The following is an 18,883-nucleotide window of genomic DNA, read 5'->3' on the forward strand; positions in this document are numbered from 1 at the left end:
AACAATCATGAAAAAAAAACGAAACGACAATAACCACGCCCCCTTCCTCATAGAAACAAACAGGCTACCCGGAAATGATTGCGCATCAGCATTCCATGACTACACAACTTCATCCCAAAAACAAAACAAAACGATGCCACATAAATCATTTTCACAAGAATTAACGTGGCCGAAAAAATTTGCCGATAATTATCAAAGATATATATTCCCGCGTGACGATTGCACTCATTCGTTGATCTCAAAGAAATTTGCTAGCGAGCCCCCAAAAGTGCAATCTGAGTTTTGAGGAACTGCTGGAGGCACTGACGACTATTTTCTGGCCGTGACGGGAAACTTTCACATCCATGTTGAAAACACCAAAGACCTGTGGTCCGTCACGCAACACAGAAAAGGAAGAGCTTCAACAGCTAGCGGCTAACGTCTCCATTTTCACGTAGCGGTCGGCCAATGCCGAGGGTGCTGTTGTACGGGGGACAGCGACCTCTGTCGGTTGCTTTGGAAACTTGCACGAGGGTGCCCTGTACTGAGTGAGAAACGGCGTGCGGAGGGGGGGCCCTTGAAGAACCTCCAAATGAACAATCAGTGCTGGCTACCATTAGCATCACGGGACGAGGGTGTGACTGAACACGTTGATGATTTGGGGAGTCATCTGTCAACCCGAACAACAAAACCATTGACGTAAGGAGGACCTGGAGACTCAAGTTTTGATTGGGTCTGATAAATACAGGGCAGCATAATGGAGCAACATGACCATTTTCCCCGCCATCTTTCTTCATTGTGTGTGTGTGTGAGTGATACTGGGCCTTATCAGCCTGTGGTGGAGTTTCCTATTGGACAGGAAGTGGCCTTCCTTCGCTTCCTGCCGTCCCCTTCTGTGTGTGTGTGTGTGTGTGTGTGCATGTGTGTCCGTATGCCAACAATATGGTGACAAAACACTCAGTGCAGAGAGGCGAAGAACAAGGATTTGGAGACATCGAAGTGACGACGGGAAAAAAAATCCCACAGCAAGTTGAAGCAATTGCAAAATTGTCAGAGTGGATTAGGAAAGTGTGAAGGGAAGTGGCCAACCTGCTGCCATGGATTATGAACCCAAGAAATCCAAAAAGGTAAATAGTAGATTTTATTTTTGTTGTCAGCCCTTACATTTGCTTCCGGAGGATTTTTTCATTCTATGTGATGATACGTACGTCGGTGGCCTCGCAGATATTTTGCACATCAACTCATAGGGGAAAAAAAACTGGCAAGTCGACTCAGAATGGTCTCTGCCGATCGTAAAATGTTGCTCGGTTGCGGCAGATATCTTTGGCCTCCCCTCTTTCTAGCACACACTCGAGAAGGGATCTCGTGCAAGGCTTCTTGCCACCTCCAATCGATTTTTTTCCTCTGCGTGCGGTGCGCTCGCCCAGGGTTTGGTGTCTCCCATCAAGCGTCTGGTGTGGTCCAAAGCCAGCCGCAGGCCGGCGGAGCGAGGCAGCGTTTACCGGCGTCCCCTGCACACCGTCCCGCTCTACCCCCCCGACTTCCTCATCCACCCCGAAAGACTCATCTTTGACTATGTGGAGAAGGAGGTGAAGGTAGGAGTTCTTTGAGAGCCAATCGTTGGGCCTTCTCTGATCCATTCATTTGGCATGAAAGGGCTCCGGGGTTGGATTTTGTTCAGCGACTGTTTTTCCTGGGGGAGCCTCTCGCAAGTTGCTTTGGCCACGTCCTGTACAAAAGGACGTGCTTATTATTTGGGCTGTTGGTATGCTGCCCGCTCTTCTGACGACATCACCCCCCCCCCCAGTTTCTGGCTCACCTGACCTGGGTCTCGGTTTCTCTGAACCCATCCAGTCGAGATGAACTGCTGCAACTGCTGGACACAGCCAGGGTTAGTCTCCAAACTCATTTTGGGAATAATCTTCAACTGATCTTCCTCCGTTATTATGAGTCCTTTTATGGGTGACACCGATTTTATTTTAAATCCAGCTGCCCTGACAGGTACGGTATTAAGAATTTGCATCTCTTCTCTATCCTTGTTGCGAGAGGTTGGCTGAATACTCGTGCAACAGCAACTGACCTCTGCCCTCTCGGCCGAAGTTAACTGGCACGGCCTTTCTCTCCCAGGTGACCTGCAGATTTATCGCTGTTTTCCCCCCCCCTATGGAGTCACGAGAGCGTCTCCAACCCAAACTTCAGTCTTTGCAGCGAGTATATTAGCTCACTATCGTGACTCGCATAGCTTAAGTCCACATATCGTCAGTGGTTCTGACAACATGATGCGCGGGAATCTTTCAGGAGCACTCGGAGAAATAGCTGATCAGGGGGAAAAAAAAGTATAAAAAATTGCATTTGTACCGATGAAACGTGCATGTAGCGCTTCTCTCGGACTCACACGGTGGCATTTCCGTTGCGGAGAAAAGAAACGAGAAGAAAACGCCGCGGAGAAGTCGACGACGTATTGAAGCGAGCGAGCGGCAACGTAAGATGGCCGCCTCCGGCTTCGCTTCCGCTTTGGGCGACCACGCATTGAATTGAGCGAGCGGCAACGTAAGATGGCCGCTTCCGGCTTCGCTTCCGCTTCTGGGCGACCACGCGGCGTGCTTTGTCCAATCATATATCCGTCGGTGCGGTCGCCAAAGGGGAAACGGACGATCGATCCCGATCATCATCGTTGTGCCGGATAACCAATCGGCGATCGTTTTCAGTCGGATCATCTGCCGCAACGGAAAGTCGTCGGCGGCCGGTTCCAAAGTACCCGAAAGCGACACTCGGGTCGGGCACCGTAAAAGTCAGCTTGTAAAATCGAGCGGCTGACGTTTGCTCTCCGCAAGTCCGAACGGTCATTAGAAAGGGAATCTGGTGAGCGGTGGCGCCGTGGCGCTGACGGAGCTGTGTCGGTGAGCAGCAGCTGAGGGTCCTCCCGTCCAAGACCAGCGCGGAGCAGGACTGCATCTTGAGTCTGTCCGCTCGCTGCCTGCTGCTGACGTGGAGAGACAACGAGAAGCTGCTGATGAGGATTCCCACGCACGAGGTCGCCGCCGCATCCTACCTGAGAGACGACGCGCTGCACCTGCTGGTCCTCAAGACAGGTGGGCTCGCCATCCACAACTTCAGCAAATCATCCCTCCGCATCTCAAGCCCCAAAAGGCCACCTTTTGCTTTTGACGCCAGCCGGGAGAGAAGAAGGAGTAAAACAGGGGACGGCCAATGTTTGAGGCCACCCTCGAATAAAAGTGCAATGTGCCTAGGACGGTATCGAGCGGAACGCCATGTGGGCTCAGTGCCATCTGGCGATCCGGGAGGTGTCGATTGGGGCCTACGCAGTCGGGGAGCTGGCTTCAAGCCAGCGCAAATGAGAACCGTCAATGAAGGGCCCATATCCCGCAGCGTACGACGTTTTTCCTTCAAGCGGGGGAGTCCCGGCGACTTTCGCCAGCCCCATCGTTCGGTCCCGCCTTTACGCGGTCCCGTCCCGGCGTCCCGTTTGGTTTTTGTGAGTAAATACGAGCGTTGTGATGCGCGCGTGCGATTCAGGTCTAAACGTGGACACGGTGGTCGCCGGCGACAACAGCCTGGACCGAAAGAATCCGACGGGCATCGACGGCCGGCGTCAAACGGTGAGCTGCGACGCCGACCCGCGACCTTCCGGCGGGACCATGGAGCGCCGGCACACCATCTGCGGAGTGGACTGGAGGCCCTCGCTGTCCAGGAGCGGCCACGACAAAAACCAGAGCCTGGAACGAGGAGGAGGAGGAGGAGGAAGCGGCGGCGGAGGGAGCTTGGAAAGGAAGCGAGCGGGGGGCAGCTGGGAGAGGAGACAGGCCGGGCGCAAGACGGGCGGCAGCTGGGAGAGCCGTCGGCCCAGGCCGGCCGGCGGCTCGGCGCCCGCCGGCGGCGGGAGCTGGGAGAGGCGAGGAGCGGGAGCAGGAACGGGCGGCGGCGGCGCGGGCAGCTGGGAGCGGCGCCGGGCCTGCACGGGGAGCTGGGAGAGGGGCAAGAGCTACGGAAGCTGGGAGAGGAGGAACCACAACCCGCTGGAGCCCACCCCGTGCCCCGACGCCTACTGCAACCTCGTCGTCCTGGCCGTCGACAACCGGGTGGGTGAGCCCGAAATACGTTTCCCCAAGCCCCAAGAGTTTGTGCCGACCTGCTGACCTGACCTCTGCTTTGACCGAAGTTCTGGTCTCTTTCCGTGACCTTTTGAACCTTGTGTGCGTTCAGGACGCCGCCGAGGAGTACTGCTCACTGATCTGCCAGATGTTCCAGATCATTTACGGCCATCAGACCATCGAGTGCGTGGACAGAGCGGGATTTCACCACACCGTGCCGGACCGCTACTGGCTGCAGAGAAGTCAGTGGAAGCGTTGAACTGGGGGTTGAGCAACGCCCCCCCCCCAAAAAAAGGTTTTTGGAGCCCCTTGGCCACGGGGCCGCCAGTAACTCTTTGCATCTGCGACAGGTGACAGCTGCCTGACGGACGCCTCGTACGGCTACGAGGCGGAATTCTGCAGCTCACAGTCAGTCGGGTTTTGCGGCCGCCCGATGGTCAGCCGTGGATTTGCGCTTCGCTCATGCGCGACCTTCTGCGGTTTCTCGTCCCCTTTAGCGACGGATCCCAGGATGCCTTTGAGCTCTACTACGGCGAGACGTACAGCGAGAGCTCGTCGCTTTCGGCGCAGGACTCCCACGGGGGCGTGGCTTCGGTCGACGACGCCTTCCGGAGCGACGCCCCCCTGGCGCTCATGCAGGACTACATGACGACGGTGCTTTCCGCAATCGTTTGCGCGTCATTCCATCGGCGAGGCCCGAGACATTTTTTCCATCAGTCTCCGGCGTTGTCGATGGAATGCTCCGGAAATGTCCGCCGGGCACGGCGAGATTGTTCGTCCGCTCACGAGACTCTCTTGCCGTGCGCCCGCAGCTGAGGAACAAGCTGAGCGCCGCGGAGTTGCAACACTTTGCGGCGTTTTTGCGAGAATACAGGCTGGGCTCGGACGTTGGCCACTTTTGCTCCGAGCTGCTCCGGCTGTACGGGGACGAGCGCAAGTTTCTGCTTTTGGGTGAGAAGCCGACTCTCGCTTCCGAGCCGACTCGGAAGCCCTCGCCGATTCCAAGTGGAATCCAAGAATGTCGGCCCTTTGACAAAAGCCCCCTTTGCCCGGCAGGTATGCGGCCGTTCATCCCGGACAAGGACGCGGGCGTGTTTGAGAGCTTCCTGGAAAGCATCGGCATCCGCGAGGGTGGAATTTTGACCGACAGCTTTGGACGCATCAAGCGCAGCATGAGCAACACCTCGGCCAGCGCCGTCAGAGGGTACGAGAGGCGGGGTCACCTTGACGTGGCAATCCTTGCTCGCTGCCTCGCGGGGGCTCGGGCCGCGCCTCTTGCCGCAATTTGAACTTGCTTTAATGGCCTTTTTTTCTTTTTTTTTTTTTTCCTGCCGGCAGATACGACAGTTGCTCGGTGACGTCGGGGTCTCAGGAGTTCAACCGCCGCATCAGCGACATCACACACGACATCCAAGCCCTGGGCTTCGGGGACGCACACGGCGATATTGAGGAAGAGGACTACTACCTGTGATTCAAGTCGCTTGGTTGACGTTGGACTCGCAGCCCCGCGCAAGAAAGCTCCCGTTGCCAAAACACGGTGGCTTTTATTGAAGACCGACATTTTCAACAACAACAAAAAAAGGCGAAATGGGTTTCAATGTTTTCCAGAAATGCAATCACCTAAACCTCTACTCAATGGCTCTTCAGCCCTCCTGAGCGTCCCTCCTCAACCAACATCACCCTATTGTTTATATTTCTCCGTATTCATGTTAACACCCCCCAGTAAAGAATATTGAACCCCCCCCCTGGAATTCCCGTCTCTTCCTACCTGTGCTCTGACCAGCACACCATCTCGTCTATCGTTATCTCCTTCAACGAATCAGTCCTATCGCCTCCCCAGCAGAGGGCGTTGGGGCCCTTCCTGTAGCGATAGGATGTGAAGCTCATTGGAGCCCCCCCCCCCTGATTCTTTTCTCATCAAGGCGATGACTATGGAATGCGACGGATGTGAAAAAACAAACATTTCTTTGCGTTTGTTGAATTGTGCAGGCCACATTTCACAATCTTCCCATGGTGCATTGCTTCCTCAGCGCCGGGCCGACCCCGCGACCTCTGCCAGACTCGCTGTGCGTCAGGCAAAGCGGTGATGTAATAGGCCGACCTTTTTCTTTTTCTTTTTTCTTCTTCTTGCAGGCGCGGGAACGCCGGCGTTCAGTGCGCCCGTTGCGAGAGCCGCGCTCGTCGGCGCATTAGAGTGCCGTCATTGATCTTTGCGAGCGCCCCTGGGCCAGTATTGGCGGCACCATCGGCCCGCTGACGCAGAATGGCACATGTACCCCCCCCCCCCAAAAGAAAAAGACACGGGCGACACGGGCTAGACATGAAAAGGCCGCTCACATTATGCTGAGGCTTTTCTGAGAGCAGCAACAAGAACAACAACAAAAAGTCACCGGTAAGGGCAAGCTCAGGCTCGTCTTTGAATCGTCCCTCAGTCATGCGTTGATGGCGGCCGAGGCGCTCGGGCCTTCCCGGCCATGTGCGCAGCTACACTTTCCGTCGATAGCCGATTGACATTTGCAGCAGCATTCTCATGTGGTCAAATTTGCTTACTTTGCTGATGGTGTTGACTCGAAATGGCCCATTGACAGCATTCAAATGACTCAATTTGGAAGCATTTACAAACCAGAGACATTTAACAAGCGGGCCAATGAAAAGGCGCTGACTGAAACCATGACGAAAAAACGGACAGCGCAAGGAAACCATTTGGGAGACTTGCTTTCCGAAGCGCTTTCACTCCAACCTCAAGATGGATGTTGCGACCACCTTGCCCCGTCGACACAAAAAGGGAGCCGATTGGTCTTTTTCACATTTCAAAAGATTCCTGGAAACACGGACTCTTTTCAAGCCATGAAACAGCGATGCAAAGGCTGCAGTGAAAATGCCAGCCGACAGGGGGTGCTCTAAGGCTGTCACCGGAAGTCAACCAAAACGGAAAATCAGTCAAAAACAACTGCTAGAATGTGACTTCCGACGGGCGACCACGCAGGGTTGCGCTGCCAAATTATTATTTAAAAAAAAGGATTTTCTTCTGGAAACCGTCGTTGAAGAGGATGCCGCAAGTCGTTGGCCAACTTCTTGTAAAGGCACAGACTGGCAGCAAACCTCCAACATGTTCTCACAGCCTCAGGTATGTCGAAAACATTCGCGTGGGTTTTCTTGGAGTCATCAGCCAGACAAGAGGAACGGCCTGCTTGCCAAAGACGTCCATTTCGGCAAGTCTGCGCAAAAAAAAAGTCGATTCATGATCCGACCCCACCCCGATGATCACGCTAACTAGCCGCCAGATCTCTTTTTGCCTGTCGAAATGCAAATACAGGCCAGCACGTCTGGGTGAAAAGGTCACTAAGGGCTGACGGCACGACATGCAGGCCAAGGACTTTGGGTGCTGAGAACCTGACCCTCATCCGGCCACCCTGGGGTCGCCCCCCCGCCCCCAGTCGATGTTAACTGATGTCTGATTTGGATGAGCAGCTGTCAGCCCATGAGAGCAGCCGGACGGTCATTGGGATTTCATTTGTTGCCTTTCAGACATTTGCGATCAGAGGGCACGCGTGCGACCACAGACATTGGCCCTGCGGGGATTCCACCCGCCTATATTTAGTGTCCCGACCGCAGCGGCGTCACTCAAGGGATCAGTGCGAGCAAATCCTCTGCGCTTTCGTAACGGCGACGTGCTGAGGGCTAATCAAAGTTGCTGTCGGGCGGAGGCGCGGCGACACCGCTCACGCCTCAGCATCCTGTCACATCTGTTCAGCTCGGCTCGGAGGTAGTCAGTCACTCTCATTTTGTCACTCGGAAGTAGCACGGCTCCACCCGTTTACAAACCCTGTGAAAAAGTCATCGGCACGACAGAAACCAAGGACCACACGACCGGCACGCGGCCCGGGAGCTCACATTTCCTAGCAATTTGGGAGAATTATTATTATTATTTTTTTTAAGTAAACTGCTCGGATGCGTGTTGATTCCAGATGGGTATCAAATTGACAAATCATGAACAGGATCGGCGTTTTCACCAGTCGCTATTAATCATAACTCGTCAAAGGTCATTTGAGCAAATGCGTCATTTGACATGAGTCACTTCCCGATAAGTGGCTCGCTCTCGGTTGAATAAAGTCTCAAACTCCCCGCGCTGTCGGTTGAATAGAGTGTCAAACTCCCCGCTTGAAGTCCAGTCAAATGACGGCGTCATGTTTTGTTGTTCTTTTTTTTTTCCCGCCGGGCGTCATGTTTTCTTTTGTTGTTTTTTTTCGGCCGGTCCCGGAAGACGACGTAGGGCAACGTCATGACGCAGGCCAGTTTTGGTCCAATGGGAGCGCGGGAGGGCTTAAGCCCTTCTCGCGCCGGGTAAAAGGGATTTGACAGTTGGGAGTGCGATTCCCAAGCGGACGAGCTCGGCGTCGCGACGCGCAGCATGGCGGCGGCGGCCGCCGCTTGCGGCCAGCTCGGGAGCGCCACAAAGAGCCAGACTCGGGAGCAGACCCGGAGGAACCGCGAGAATTCCAAGCGGAGACGAGCCGCTCTTTTGTTCCTCTCCAACATCTCGCTGGACGGCCGCCCCGCGCGCAGCGGCTCGGCCGAGCGGGGAGGGACCCGGCGGCGCCACGACGCCGTCGCGGAGCCGAGCGAGGCGGCTTCCGCCACGCTCGCGGAGCCGCGGAGCGACGACGGGACGCGCTCGGCGGCCACTTTGTCGACTTCCGTCATCTGCGGGGAGGCGAAAAAGACGACGGCGACGCGGCGGACGGGCGCCGGGCTCCCTGCCGTGCCGCCCATCGTCGTCCTGCCTTCCGACGCGGGGCGCCCGGAGCTGCCGCTCGGGCGCCGCAGGGACTCGGCGCCCTCGGCGGCCGACGGACACCTGCTCTCGCCGTCGCCGTCGCCGTCGCCGTCCGACGGCAGCCTGCTGCCTTCGCCCGCGGCACCGCGGAAGTCGTCCACGCTGCTGTCGGTGCACAGCTGCAACTCGCTGTCCTCCGACCTGCGGCAAAGGTGAGCGCAAAGACGAGGCGAGAGCGCAACTTCTTCTTCCTTGTTTGCTTGTTTGTCCCTCCGGACAATCACTCCGTCATTCGCAAGACTGGGGGGTGGGGGGGGGGGGCTCTAAAACGAAAGCTAGGATGATGTCCTTAATTACTTCGCAAACGTTGTATAAATTAATGAGTTCAAAACAAAAGTCAAGTGCAAAAATGTTCAAGATGATAAAAGCACAACCGAGGGGAAACAAAGGATTGAAAAATTCAAAAATGCTTGTCACCCGATTGAAAAACGTTTGCCCTTTCAAGACAAAAAAAAGGAATTCATTCATGGCCAATGTGCACATGGCGCACATGAATCAAGATCAAAATATTCGAGCGGAATTCCAGGAGAAAGTTAATTTGTGCACGTCGTCCCCAACATAAAATACACAATGGTCGAAAAGCCCAAATCGCAGTGCACGGCACCTAACGCAAACTCGAGGCTACGTACTGTAAGTCTGTTTCCAATGAAGAGCAGAACAACCCCGAGTCAAACGTGGATGGGATCGAAACGTGAGCTATAATTGTGCGTCGTCATTGATGCCAAAAAGCGCCGCATCCCTTTTCCCGTTTCCATCGAGGATGGGGGGCGTCTTTTGGTGAGGCAAAACGAGCGCAACTTCATGAGAGCTGCTGAAGTCAGGGAAAGGTTTTGCTCCAGTTTGTCACCCTTCCTCAACTCCTTTCGGTCATTCCCCAATCGCGAGCGCCACCGCCGGCGATTCTTAAAAGGAAGATTTTCTCGCCGGCTCCTTCAAAACGGCCGATGGGGGAATCTGGAAACGGCGGCCGGCCGAAGCGCCCAATTGCCGAGTGCCGTCTCTGTTGAGAGGAAGCGGGGGAGGAGAAAACCACAGTCGGCGTCAAGTCAAATGAGCGCAAAATGCTTTGGGGCCTTTTTTTTCTCTTTTTTTTTTGTTTCTCACGCGGATGCCAGCGGTAAGGACACGTGCTCAGCTCGTCAAGATCCACGGACGTTTGCCGCGTGCCGTGGCACAAAGACGTCCGATTGCACGTGACGGGGGGCTGCGCAAATGATCGCTGTACATGGAGCAATTGAACATACAAGACAAATGAGTAATAAAGGCGGTAGAAAGCAGCAAACAGTAAAAGCAAGAACAAATCCAAGTCATGCTGAGTGGAATGCCAAAGAATACAAGTGAGTTTGGAGGAGGCTGGCCCAATGTTCAGTGGGAGATCCCCTCTGAGCCTCACTTTAGTTACTTTAGTTACTTTAGTTACTTCTACTTGGTACTTGGCTCGGGGGCATCGATGCGCGCACGTGCACGCTTCATCATCAACGGCAACAGCCATCGTTGTCCTCGGCGGCGGCGAGCAGATTTTTCCATTCCCACGCCAGTTTCCACAAGATGGGCGAGGGAGGAAAGAAGCCGGCGGGTTCTCGTGGGAAAGGCTCGGATGCCGGGACACATTTAGAAGGAGGCTTTCTCTCACGCTCGCGCGGCCCCCGGGGACTTGGCAAAAGTGGCGTGGAGATGGGCTTGATTGCGGATTGGCCGGAAGGACTCCGATGAGAAGGAGCCACGCCTCGCGCCCGCCGTCGGCTGCGTTGGCCTCATTTTCCACCCGCCCCCCCGTTCTCGAACCCGAGCGCCATAGATCGATATGGGGCTTAGCTCGCCAAAGAAGTTGTTGTTGTTGTTTTGGGAGGGGGTGGGTTCCCCTGAACGTATTTGCTCCGGAGGATTTTAGAAATGTTTCAAGTCCGCATAGATGGCATGTTGCCAGTTTTGGGGGGGAGGGGGGGTCGAAAATCCGATTTCGTCTCCATCACCCGACAGGGAAAGGAAAGCATAGCAGTGACGAGCGACGGCCAACCATCGCCGAAGCCCAAAGCGCACTTTGGAAATGGCCGACTGTCGGGAAGGAGGCACGCGAGCCGAGTCCCTCGCAGGCGCTGCCGCGTGCCCGCCGCGCTGACGTCGCAGCGCTTGCGTAACCGCCGCCACGTCATTGGGCCGATCTCCTTGGCCTGCCTTTTTTTTTTTTTTCCTGCGTTTTAATCCGCGAGGTCAACGACGCCGTTCAACCTCAAGCAGATGGTCGCCGCGGCAAACGCTTGCAGTGGATGAGAAGCGAAGGACTGCGGTGGTCGTTGCTTTCTTTGTATCGCCATCAATTTGCAAGAAATAATAACAAACAAACAGCCCCCCTCCCATCCTCAAAATCTTTCAGGTTTTGCTGTCACTCTCCTCGACTCGGCGTGTCCTTTGTGTCGCTCTTTGAGGTCTTGATTGCCGACTTTCTACTGCAGGACCCGAAACCTCTCGGGCGGTTCTCCCCGGCCGCGACCCGCCAAGAAGATCCACTTCATCAAAAACATGAAGCAGTACGACACCAGAGGCAGCAGGTGAGACAAAAGCGCCCGGCGCGCCGTCGCCCGGCTTTTCCTCCATCAATATCCTTGATTTGTCCCACACTGGGGAGATGTTTGGGCGCTCTTGTTATAGTTTCTACAATAAGCTGAGAACATGTTTTTTTTGGGAGGGGGTGGGGGTCACAAGTCAAGCAGAAGGAATGTTTTGAGCTTGAGTGAAAGCGCTTCCCAGCTATAGAAGAGCAAAAAGAAGATAAAGGGAGGAACGCCTTTTGACGGCCAAATCTCGACGCCCTTAGCTAAATGACGTGTCTCGACGTCGATGGCGTTGAATGTTCCGATTCTGACATTGATGTGGAATCATTTGTCTTGGAGAATAATAAAAAAAAAAAAAAGAAGACCTGATTGTCATCAGGCAATGACATTCGCACTGTGAAAACACTCGCCCCCCTCCCCCACCCCAAAAATGTCATTCTCCCGCTCAGGAAAAGTTCTCAAGGCAGAGGCAAGAAATCGGTGTCGGACGCTTTCTTCTTCTCCCTCTCGTGTTCTATTCTCGCACTTGCTTGCAGACGGAGCGAATCCGACGTGCGGGTCGGGGGAAGGAGCGCCGGCCGCGGCGTCATCGTAGACTCGCGGCGGACCAAAATAGACGCTGGGCGTGAGCGGCGCCGCCGTTGCCGTTTGTAGCTCACTTGTCACAATGAGAAAAGAAAAGATGCCGCGCGTGTCACGTGGGGGCTCCTAAATGCGCCGGGCCTCAAAGCATGAGCTCTGCTCGAGGTACCGGAAGACAAAGAACGGACGCACTCTGTCTTCGTGGAGCCTCTGCTGGGACAAAAATGTCTTCCGACACGTTCCGATGAGATGAAATGGCCAGCGATGGCCTGCTCTTGACTTTTTCCACTGGAACGTGATGGGCGAGCGTGCCCCTTTTTGTTGTTTTCAGGATCGTGTTGATCTGCGCCAAAAGGTCCCTGTGTGCCGCCTTTTCCGTCCTGCCGTACGGAGAAAGCTTTTACCTCAGGTAGGCGCACTCTCATACACGCGCGCACCACGTCACCTTCCACCTTTGCCATCTGACCAATGTCTTTGTGTGCCCCCCCCCCCCCTTCTCCAGCGAGCCCACGTTGAGCCACCCCCGGCGGAGACACTCGTCGGGGAATATTTCCACCTCCTTAGAGATGACGGCGCTGGAGGGTTTCCACATGGAGACGTACAACCGGGTACGCCCGCGAGCGCCCGCCGCCCGCGCGGCCGAGAGCCCTCGTCGCCTGAGCCTCTCTTTGCCTCTCGTCCAGTCGGTGTCGTACGCCCGCTTCCTGTACCCCACCGACGCCCTGGTCAGGCGCGAGGCCTCGTCCGCCGCCGACCCGACGCCGCGGGTTCCCCTCTGGAGGAGCGGGTGCGGCGCGCCCGCCGGCGGCTTGCCCCCGAGCCGGCTCAACGCCGCGGTGGGACTCGACCTCGGTAGAGCACGATTGTTTGTCATCCAGGCCGACGGAGCCATCTTCATTTGCGGTCAAAGAGAAAATGGCAGCGTCGAAAAAAAAGAAGAAAAATAGCCACAAAGCACGTTTCTTCGATCGACCCCGCAGCCGCAGTTTTGTTTCAGGATTCGCGCTCGTTTCCTTGCGTCGGGCCGGATTGGCAACGCGCATCTCTCCTGTTGTTGCAGGAGCGGAGGACGTGAGCGAGTACGACCCAAACGTCCTCAGCGACCCCCAGTGGCCTTGCGGCAAGCACAAGCGGGTGCTGATCTTTGCCTCTTACATGGTGAGAAGCTTTTTCTTTCAATGCAGACGCTGGCAACAGATCGATCGACACGTGGCCGGTTGGCATCCGAGCCGTCGCCCGCTCCTCGTTTTGCTCGTTGGCAGCCGTTTGACCGCTCCATTGGGGAAACAAACTTCGCCACGCCCGTCCTCGCATTGCGGCAAAAAACCCAGAACCGCTTGAACTCGGACCATTTCTCCTTTGGGATGCTAAAATGATTTTTGCCCCACTTCTTGTTTTGACCTTGATCCAAAAGCTTCTCAAAAATGCCCTCTGGAAAAACGGTGACGGTCAAGAAGTAGCAATTAGATGCGCGCGCATGCGCATGCGCGGCGACCGCCTTCATGTCGGCTTAGCGGGCGGCGCGCGCGCTAGGCAGCAGCTTAGCGGGATCCATTCCAACCAAAAGCGGCCGTGCTTAATCCGTCCGGGCGGATTTTCACGACGGCGGCCGTGCCGCGTGCGCGTCAATCGTCGGCCGCGAGGAAGCTGCAAAGTGAGGCGTGAAAAGCGAACCTTTCCTCGGCCTTCTCGCAGACCACCGTCATCGAATATGTCAAACCCTCCGATCTGAAGAAAGACATGAACGAGACATTCAAGGAGAAGTTTCCACACATCAAACTCACCCTCAGCAAGATCCGCAGGTAAGGTGACGCCGCCGAAAATGGCCAAGGGTGGCGCTGTGGAGCTTGCTCCCAAAATTGCTGTGCATCTTTTGCTTCTCTGCGTCTCAGCCTGAAGCGAGAGATGCGCTCGGTGGGCGAGGATTGCGGCCTGCAGCCCGCCACCATGGCCATGGCCTTCGTCTACTTTGAGAAGTTGGTGTTGCAAGGGCGACTCAACAAGCACAACAGGTAGGCCTCCTTTTGCGTTGGCCACAAAAGAAGCATTCCTTCCTTCCTTCGCCGTCGCCAACCGCTGCGCGCGCGCTCTAGAAAAAAAAATCCAATCAAATGTAACTCGTTGGCTCCCTCTGGTGTTGGCGCGTCGTCATTGCAACTCGAGTGGTTTTTCTTTTCCAATGAGCTCAAGTCGAACCTTCCGCTTTGTCTGACTTAATTGAACAGGAAGTTGGTGTCGGCCGCCTGCATCCTATTGGCCGCCAAGATCAGCAGCGATCTAAGGAAGCAGGAGGTCGTACAACTCATCGACGTAAGACTCACACACACACACACACACACACCAATTTAGAGTACCAAGAAGGTACTAAATAAATAGTTTCAAACAATAACATGCCTAGCTATTGTGTGAACAGGTGAGTGAACACGAGTCAGAGTGAAACCTACTCGCAAATAGGTTCCAAGCTAGGCTAAAGGGAACCAATGTAGCATTTTCCCACAATTCCACGGGGGAGAACAAAACGCCCAAGGGAAAGCACGCACTGCAGAGTGCAGCCAAAATAAAATGCCCAAATTACAAATGGCAGCCCAATTCTACCCCCACTCCCCCCCAAAAAAGACTACGGCGCGCAAGTGGATAGCTCGTGGCTCCGTTTGCACGTGGCAAGCGAGCCCCTCGAACATATTTGCGAGTCTGTTTGGGTATTTGGCCAGTCCAAATCGTTGCGCTTTTGGGATTCAGGCGCAAAACTTGACTTGGGCGCGAGCTTGCGACTTTCCGCCACTAGATGGCAGCAGCGACTTTCATCGACGGCCTGAAATGATGGCGCATCAACTGTTGACCTTGCGATCCAAGTGCCTGGTAACTTGAGATGAAGCCGAATGATGTCCGTTAGATCAAAAGCATGGCCAAAAAGCAAAAAATATATATATTTTTTTCTTCTTAAATGTACAAATTGACGATGTAGTTGAGCAAACCGTTTGTCTTGAGACAGAAGCTGGAGGAGCGCTTCAGGATCGGCAGACGGGAGCTGATCAGCTTTGAGTTCACCATCCTGGTGGCCCTGGAGATGGCCCTCTACCTGCCAGAAAGCAAAGTCATGCCGCATTACAGGCGACTGGTGCAGCAGCAGTTGTAGGCCGCCGCGCCTGCGCCCATTCGCTCCGAGCAGACCCAAAGATTTGTTTGCGGAGACCTCTCCCGGCAACCCGTCACCGGGAGGACTCTGCGCCGAAGCTACAGAACTGCAAAAAAAAACAACTTTGGAGCGGGTGGCCGAGAGCTGATTTTCTTGGTATATCGCCACCCAAGTTGCTTATTTCTTCTCGTCTTTCCGCATGAGGGACTTGATTCTTCTATGCAGGCTACGCCATTTCAGGTCCAAGACTCGGCCTGGCTTTTACTCTGTCCACTTGGCTTCCATTTAGTGATGACCCCCCCCCCCTACATTTCAATCAATTCAAGGTTGCATTTCATTTGTTTGTCTTCCACCGACGGCGCGGATGAGCCCGCGGCCGCATCTACGTGTAGCCGCTACCGACGTTGCTCGTTTGTCTTAGCCCGGCGAGCCCAACTTCATTCGCCAACTTCATCGGGGGTCCAAACATCCTTGTTGACTTTCTCATCGTGGGCGTTTTTGTGATCGGAGTCGGATGTCCGACCCTGTAGTCTTTCTGTCCCGCACCGCGTGAGTCACTGGCGTGATTCGTGCGGAAGGCCGGATACCCCGCGCCGCCTCCCGTCCATCTTTTTGTACCACCGTGCGGTAGAAACGCGATTGCTGATGGGTCTTTTGTCGGAGGACGAACGCCAGCCCGCTCGAGGTCACTACCGATGTTTATTAAAGGTCAATTTTCTCCAAAGAAACGTCAGCCGACTTTGATTTGTCGATTGACCGGCGACCGGTCATTCCCCGAATGAGCCGCTAGGTGGCGGCAGACACTTGACCTGTCGTCCGCTCGCTAGCGTGCCGACTTTGGACGGATGCCGTGTCGGAGAGCTTTTGTTTTCAACGGCGCCGTGGTTTGGAAGCCTCCGCGGCAGCTTCAGCGGAGAGTCGGCACGACGGGCCTTTTCCAGGCAGACTCGCATCGGGGCTCACGAGGCCGCGCCGACCCGACGTGTCCATCGACTGGCATTTCTTTGCTTGACTTTTCTAGTCGTATGAAAAGAAGACAAAAGAAGAAGGTGACGCATGGCGTTTTGCAAGCGCCGTTGCACGTTAGGCAACACAATGACCGCAGCATTCCTACTTTAGCTTTTTTTAGCGTGCGTGTCACATGCTTTGCATCTGCGTGATGTTGAGAGCGCAGGGGGAAAAAAGATTCTCTGTCCGTCGCTCCCGCGCTAACTGGGTCATGAGCGCCAGGCCTCCGATGGAGCACACTGAGCTCTTGTCAAACCATAAAGCGGATGTTGTCGAGCTAGCGGAATGCCGCCACCGCAAAAAAATCCTGGCGGAAAGCAAACGCGAAACCGGCGGCTCTCGCTTTGAGTTCCCCGAACGGGCCGGGCGGGCCCTGGAGTCCCAATCGCGCCGGCCTCCGCTGAGGTGGAGCTGCGATTCCTCCCTGACGCCCTTCCTTCAAATGACGGCGGCGGCGGCAAGCCTTTCAACATTTGGCCTCCGTTTGTCAGGGTGGGGCCGAGTTTGTTTCCGTTTCGTTTTCAATTGCTGGTTCAAGACCAGAGTCGATCCACTGCAAACAAAGCCCGCAATGCTCACGTCAGAGACGGACAAAGACCAAAAGGCCGTTCTTGCTGGCTGGATAGAGGCATCGAGCTGCTTCCCGACTCTGCCGTTCTCGTCCATCTTAACGACATCCAGATCGACGTTCTTCCGGCGCGCTCCGCATACTCGGGGCCCCAGGATCAAATCCAGATGTTTGAATAGTTGCCGCATGATTGCATACGTCTACGCCTTAACTCCTTCACTCCCAAAGGCGTTTTTAGGCGTCTTTTCAGACTTGGTCTAGAATTGAAAGGGGGGGACAACGGGGACAGCTCGAGTCCACGTCGGTAGAGCAGACCCGCGGCAAGCGTTCAAGCCGCATTTCCCTCCCCTCTCTTAAAGCGGGACAAAGGCCATCTGAGTGCGGATGAGAGGGAGCAACTCGCCAGTTGAACAACCCGCCGGGCGAGATAAGGAGATCGATGGCAACCGTTCCGAGGCCAGCCGCAAAAAACGGCCCCTTGAGCACATGCTCGTTATTAGTGGCCGACGCTCGCTCTTCATCTGGCTGCTCTTGCCGCTTTGGCAATTGCAAACATTGTTTTGGTTTTTTTTTATTTGACAGGAGGGAGGCGGAGTCCAAGAAGATGGATGCACGTTTGGACGTCCTCTGTCATGAAGTGGCCGAAAAGAATGTGGGAGCGATTGCGCTTATTTTGGCCGTTTGCACTTTGTCATGTGCCGTTTGCAGGACAGACGTTCCTGTTTTTCCTTTTGCCTGCACGTGGGCGCGGGGGCGGGGGCTGGAGGGGGCTTGTTTGTCCTGCTTTCTTGCGTGGGATCACGCTGTTGTGGTTGCCTTTTTGAGAATCAACTCTTGGGGAGGGCAGAGTCGGATCTATTGGGTGCGATCTGGGGCTGTTGGCCACCCGCAAAAAAAAAAAATCCCTGGAACGGAAAGCCGATGACCGATCCGACCGATCTCAAAGTGCTTTCTGGACTGACGTTAGCGCCTTGCACAAAGCGGCCCTTCCGTCCTTGCCAAAAACTGGGGGGAATGGTCCCAGGGGAGGGTGGTTTTTCATCCAATGTCCTCCGATGGACCGGCAACTCATCAGGGGGGGGGGGGGCAATGTCAGCTGCGATCGACTCCTTCCGGCAAGGGAGATGTCAAATTTGTGCTGGGTTCTTGAACGCTGATGTTTGGCGACCTCTCGACAGGGAGGCAGACGTGTGAACCCCGAGCGCGCCGTGCTGCCAAACTGCCGCGGCTTCCTTCATCCACGTTTTGCTTTCACGCTGAATTCTTTGCTTTTTTTGGGGGGGGGGGGGTTCCTAGAGGGATCAAGCAGGAAAAACAAGGGAATAATAAACACCGCTGTCCTGTTGGTTGTCTCGGGGAGGCCTTTGCAAGAGCTCGTTGTCGGGGCTTCTGGCCCGACGGGCCGCGCAGCTCCTGCCCGCGCCTCCTCAGCACGAGCCGCTGGCGGGGAGTGCTGACGGTTCTCCGAAGCTTTCCTCCAACTCTGTCGTGGAGGAACTCCCGACCACGTCAAAATCGACTCGCCACCTGTTGACTGAGAGCCAGAGTAGGAGTTCTGCGCTCCCTCTTTCGAGTACCAGTCAAGAGGCGAGCGGCGGCGTTCTGGAGCAGCTGAAGGGGCTTCATGGAGGACTGGCTGACATTGCAGTCATCGAGCCGGGCACGACAAAGGCATGAATTACTGCCCCCCCCCCCAAAAAAAAAAGAAAAAGTGTCATTTTCGACTCAAGTCTTGACCAGGGCTAAATGTTGACTTTTACGCAATGACCGGAGCGGAAGCGGGCCGCTCATTGCCGCCTTGGGCTCTTTCTTTCAATGCGCACTTCTCTCTCTCTCTCTCTCTCTCTCTCTCGCTTCACCGGCGCTGAAATCTTTGTGCATTTGGAGCCTACTGAAAGTTCTCCATTTGTCTTCCCCTGGCGCTTGCAACGTTGCCCCAACCTTTGCAAGGGACACCGGATGGAAATGTGTTTCAATGCAATTGAAGGGAAGACAACTTGCACGGATGACACGTCTTCCCTCTCGATTCAAAACATGTCACGTGGCTTTGATTCTTTTTATGAGGAACGCGCCTTGTCTCGAAACGACGTGTCCCATCGGGGCTCGCCG

General features: G+C 55.2%; 2 protein-coding genes across 2 annotated transcripts; both read left to right on the forward strand.

Annotated features, from left to right (window-relative positions):
• Positions 1-801: 801 nt before the first annotated feature.
• On the forward strand, positions 802-5,739 carry LOC127596787 (cerebral cavernous malformations 2 protein-like). Its single transcript, XM_052059639.1, has 11 exons — positions 802-1,106; positions 1,407-1,574; positions 1,787-1,870; positions 2,888-3,071; positions 3,517-4,079; positions 4,204-4,333; positions 4,442-4,499; positions 4,589-4,745; positions 4,904-5,042; positions 5,148-5,295; positions 5,430-5,739. Exons 1-11 carry the CDS (start codon positions 1,077-1,079, stop codon positions 5,560-5,562), a joined length of 1,794 nt encoding a protein of 597 aa, XP_051915599.1. The 5' UTR covers positions 802-1,076; the 3' UTR covers positions 5,563-5,739.
• A 2,746-nt stretch (positions 5,740-8,485) lies between these two features.
• Positions 8,486-15,926, forward strand: LOC127596789 (CDK5 and ABL1 enzyme substrate 2-like). Its single transcript, XM_052059644.1, has 10 exons — positions 8,486-9,080; positions 11,382-11,477; positions 12,394-12,471; positions 12,565-12,670; positions 12,746-12,914; positions 13,123-13,220; positions 13,758-13,864; positions 13,955-14,074; positions 14,288-14,372; positions 15,055-15,926. Exons 1-10 carry the CDS (start codon positions 8,503-8,505, stop codon positions 15,196-15,198), a joined length of 1,581 nt encoding a protein of 526 aa, XP_051915604.1. The 5' UTR covers positions 8,486-8,502; the 3' UTR covers positions 15,199-15,926.
• Positions 15,927-18,883: the final 2,957 nt, after the last annotated feature.

Source organism: Hippocampus zosterae, chromosome 2 (assembly GCF_025434085.1).
Source record: "Hippocampus zosterae strain Florida chromosome 2, ASM2543408v3, whole genome shotgun sequence".
In the NCBI taxonomy this organism is placed as follows: Eukaryota; Metazoa; Chordata; class Actinopteri; order Syngnathiformes; family Syngnathidae; genus Hippocampus; species Hippocampus zosterae.

Excerpts from the sequence above, each read along its gene's own strand:
- LOC127596789 (XM_052059644.1), top strand. The coding sequence starts at position 8,503 with ATGGCGGCGGCGGCCGCCGCTTGCGGCCAGCTCGGGAGCGCCACAAAG. Across the intron at positions 12,472-12,564 it reads GGAGAAAGCTTTTACCTCAG|CGAGCCCACGTTGAGCCACC; the intron begins GTAGGCGCACTC and ends CCCCTTCTCCAG. Across the intron at positions 12,915-13,122 it reads CGCGGTGGGACTCGACCTCG|GAGCGGAGGACGTGAGCGAG; the intron begins GTAGAGCACGAT and ends CTGTTGTTGCAG.
- LOC127596787 (XM_052059639.1), top strand. The coding sequence starts at position 1,077 with ATGGATTATGAACCCAAGAAATCCAAAAAG. Across the intron at positions 1,871-2,887 it reads AACTGCTGGACACAGCCAGG|CAGCTGAGGGTCCTCCCGTC; the intron begins GTTAGTCTCCAA and ends GTCGGTGAGCAG. Across the intron at positions 4,746-4,903 it reads TGCAGGACTACATGACGACG|CTGAGGAACAAGCTGAGCGC; the intron begins GTGCTTTCCGCA and ends GTGCGCCCGCAG.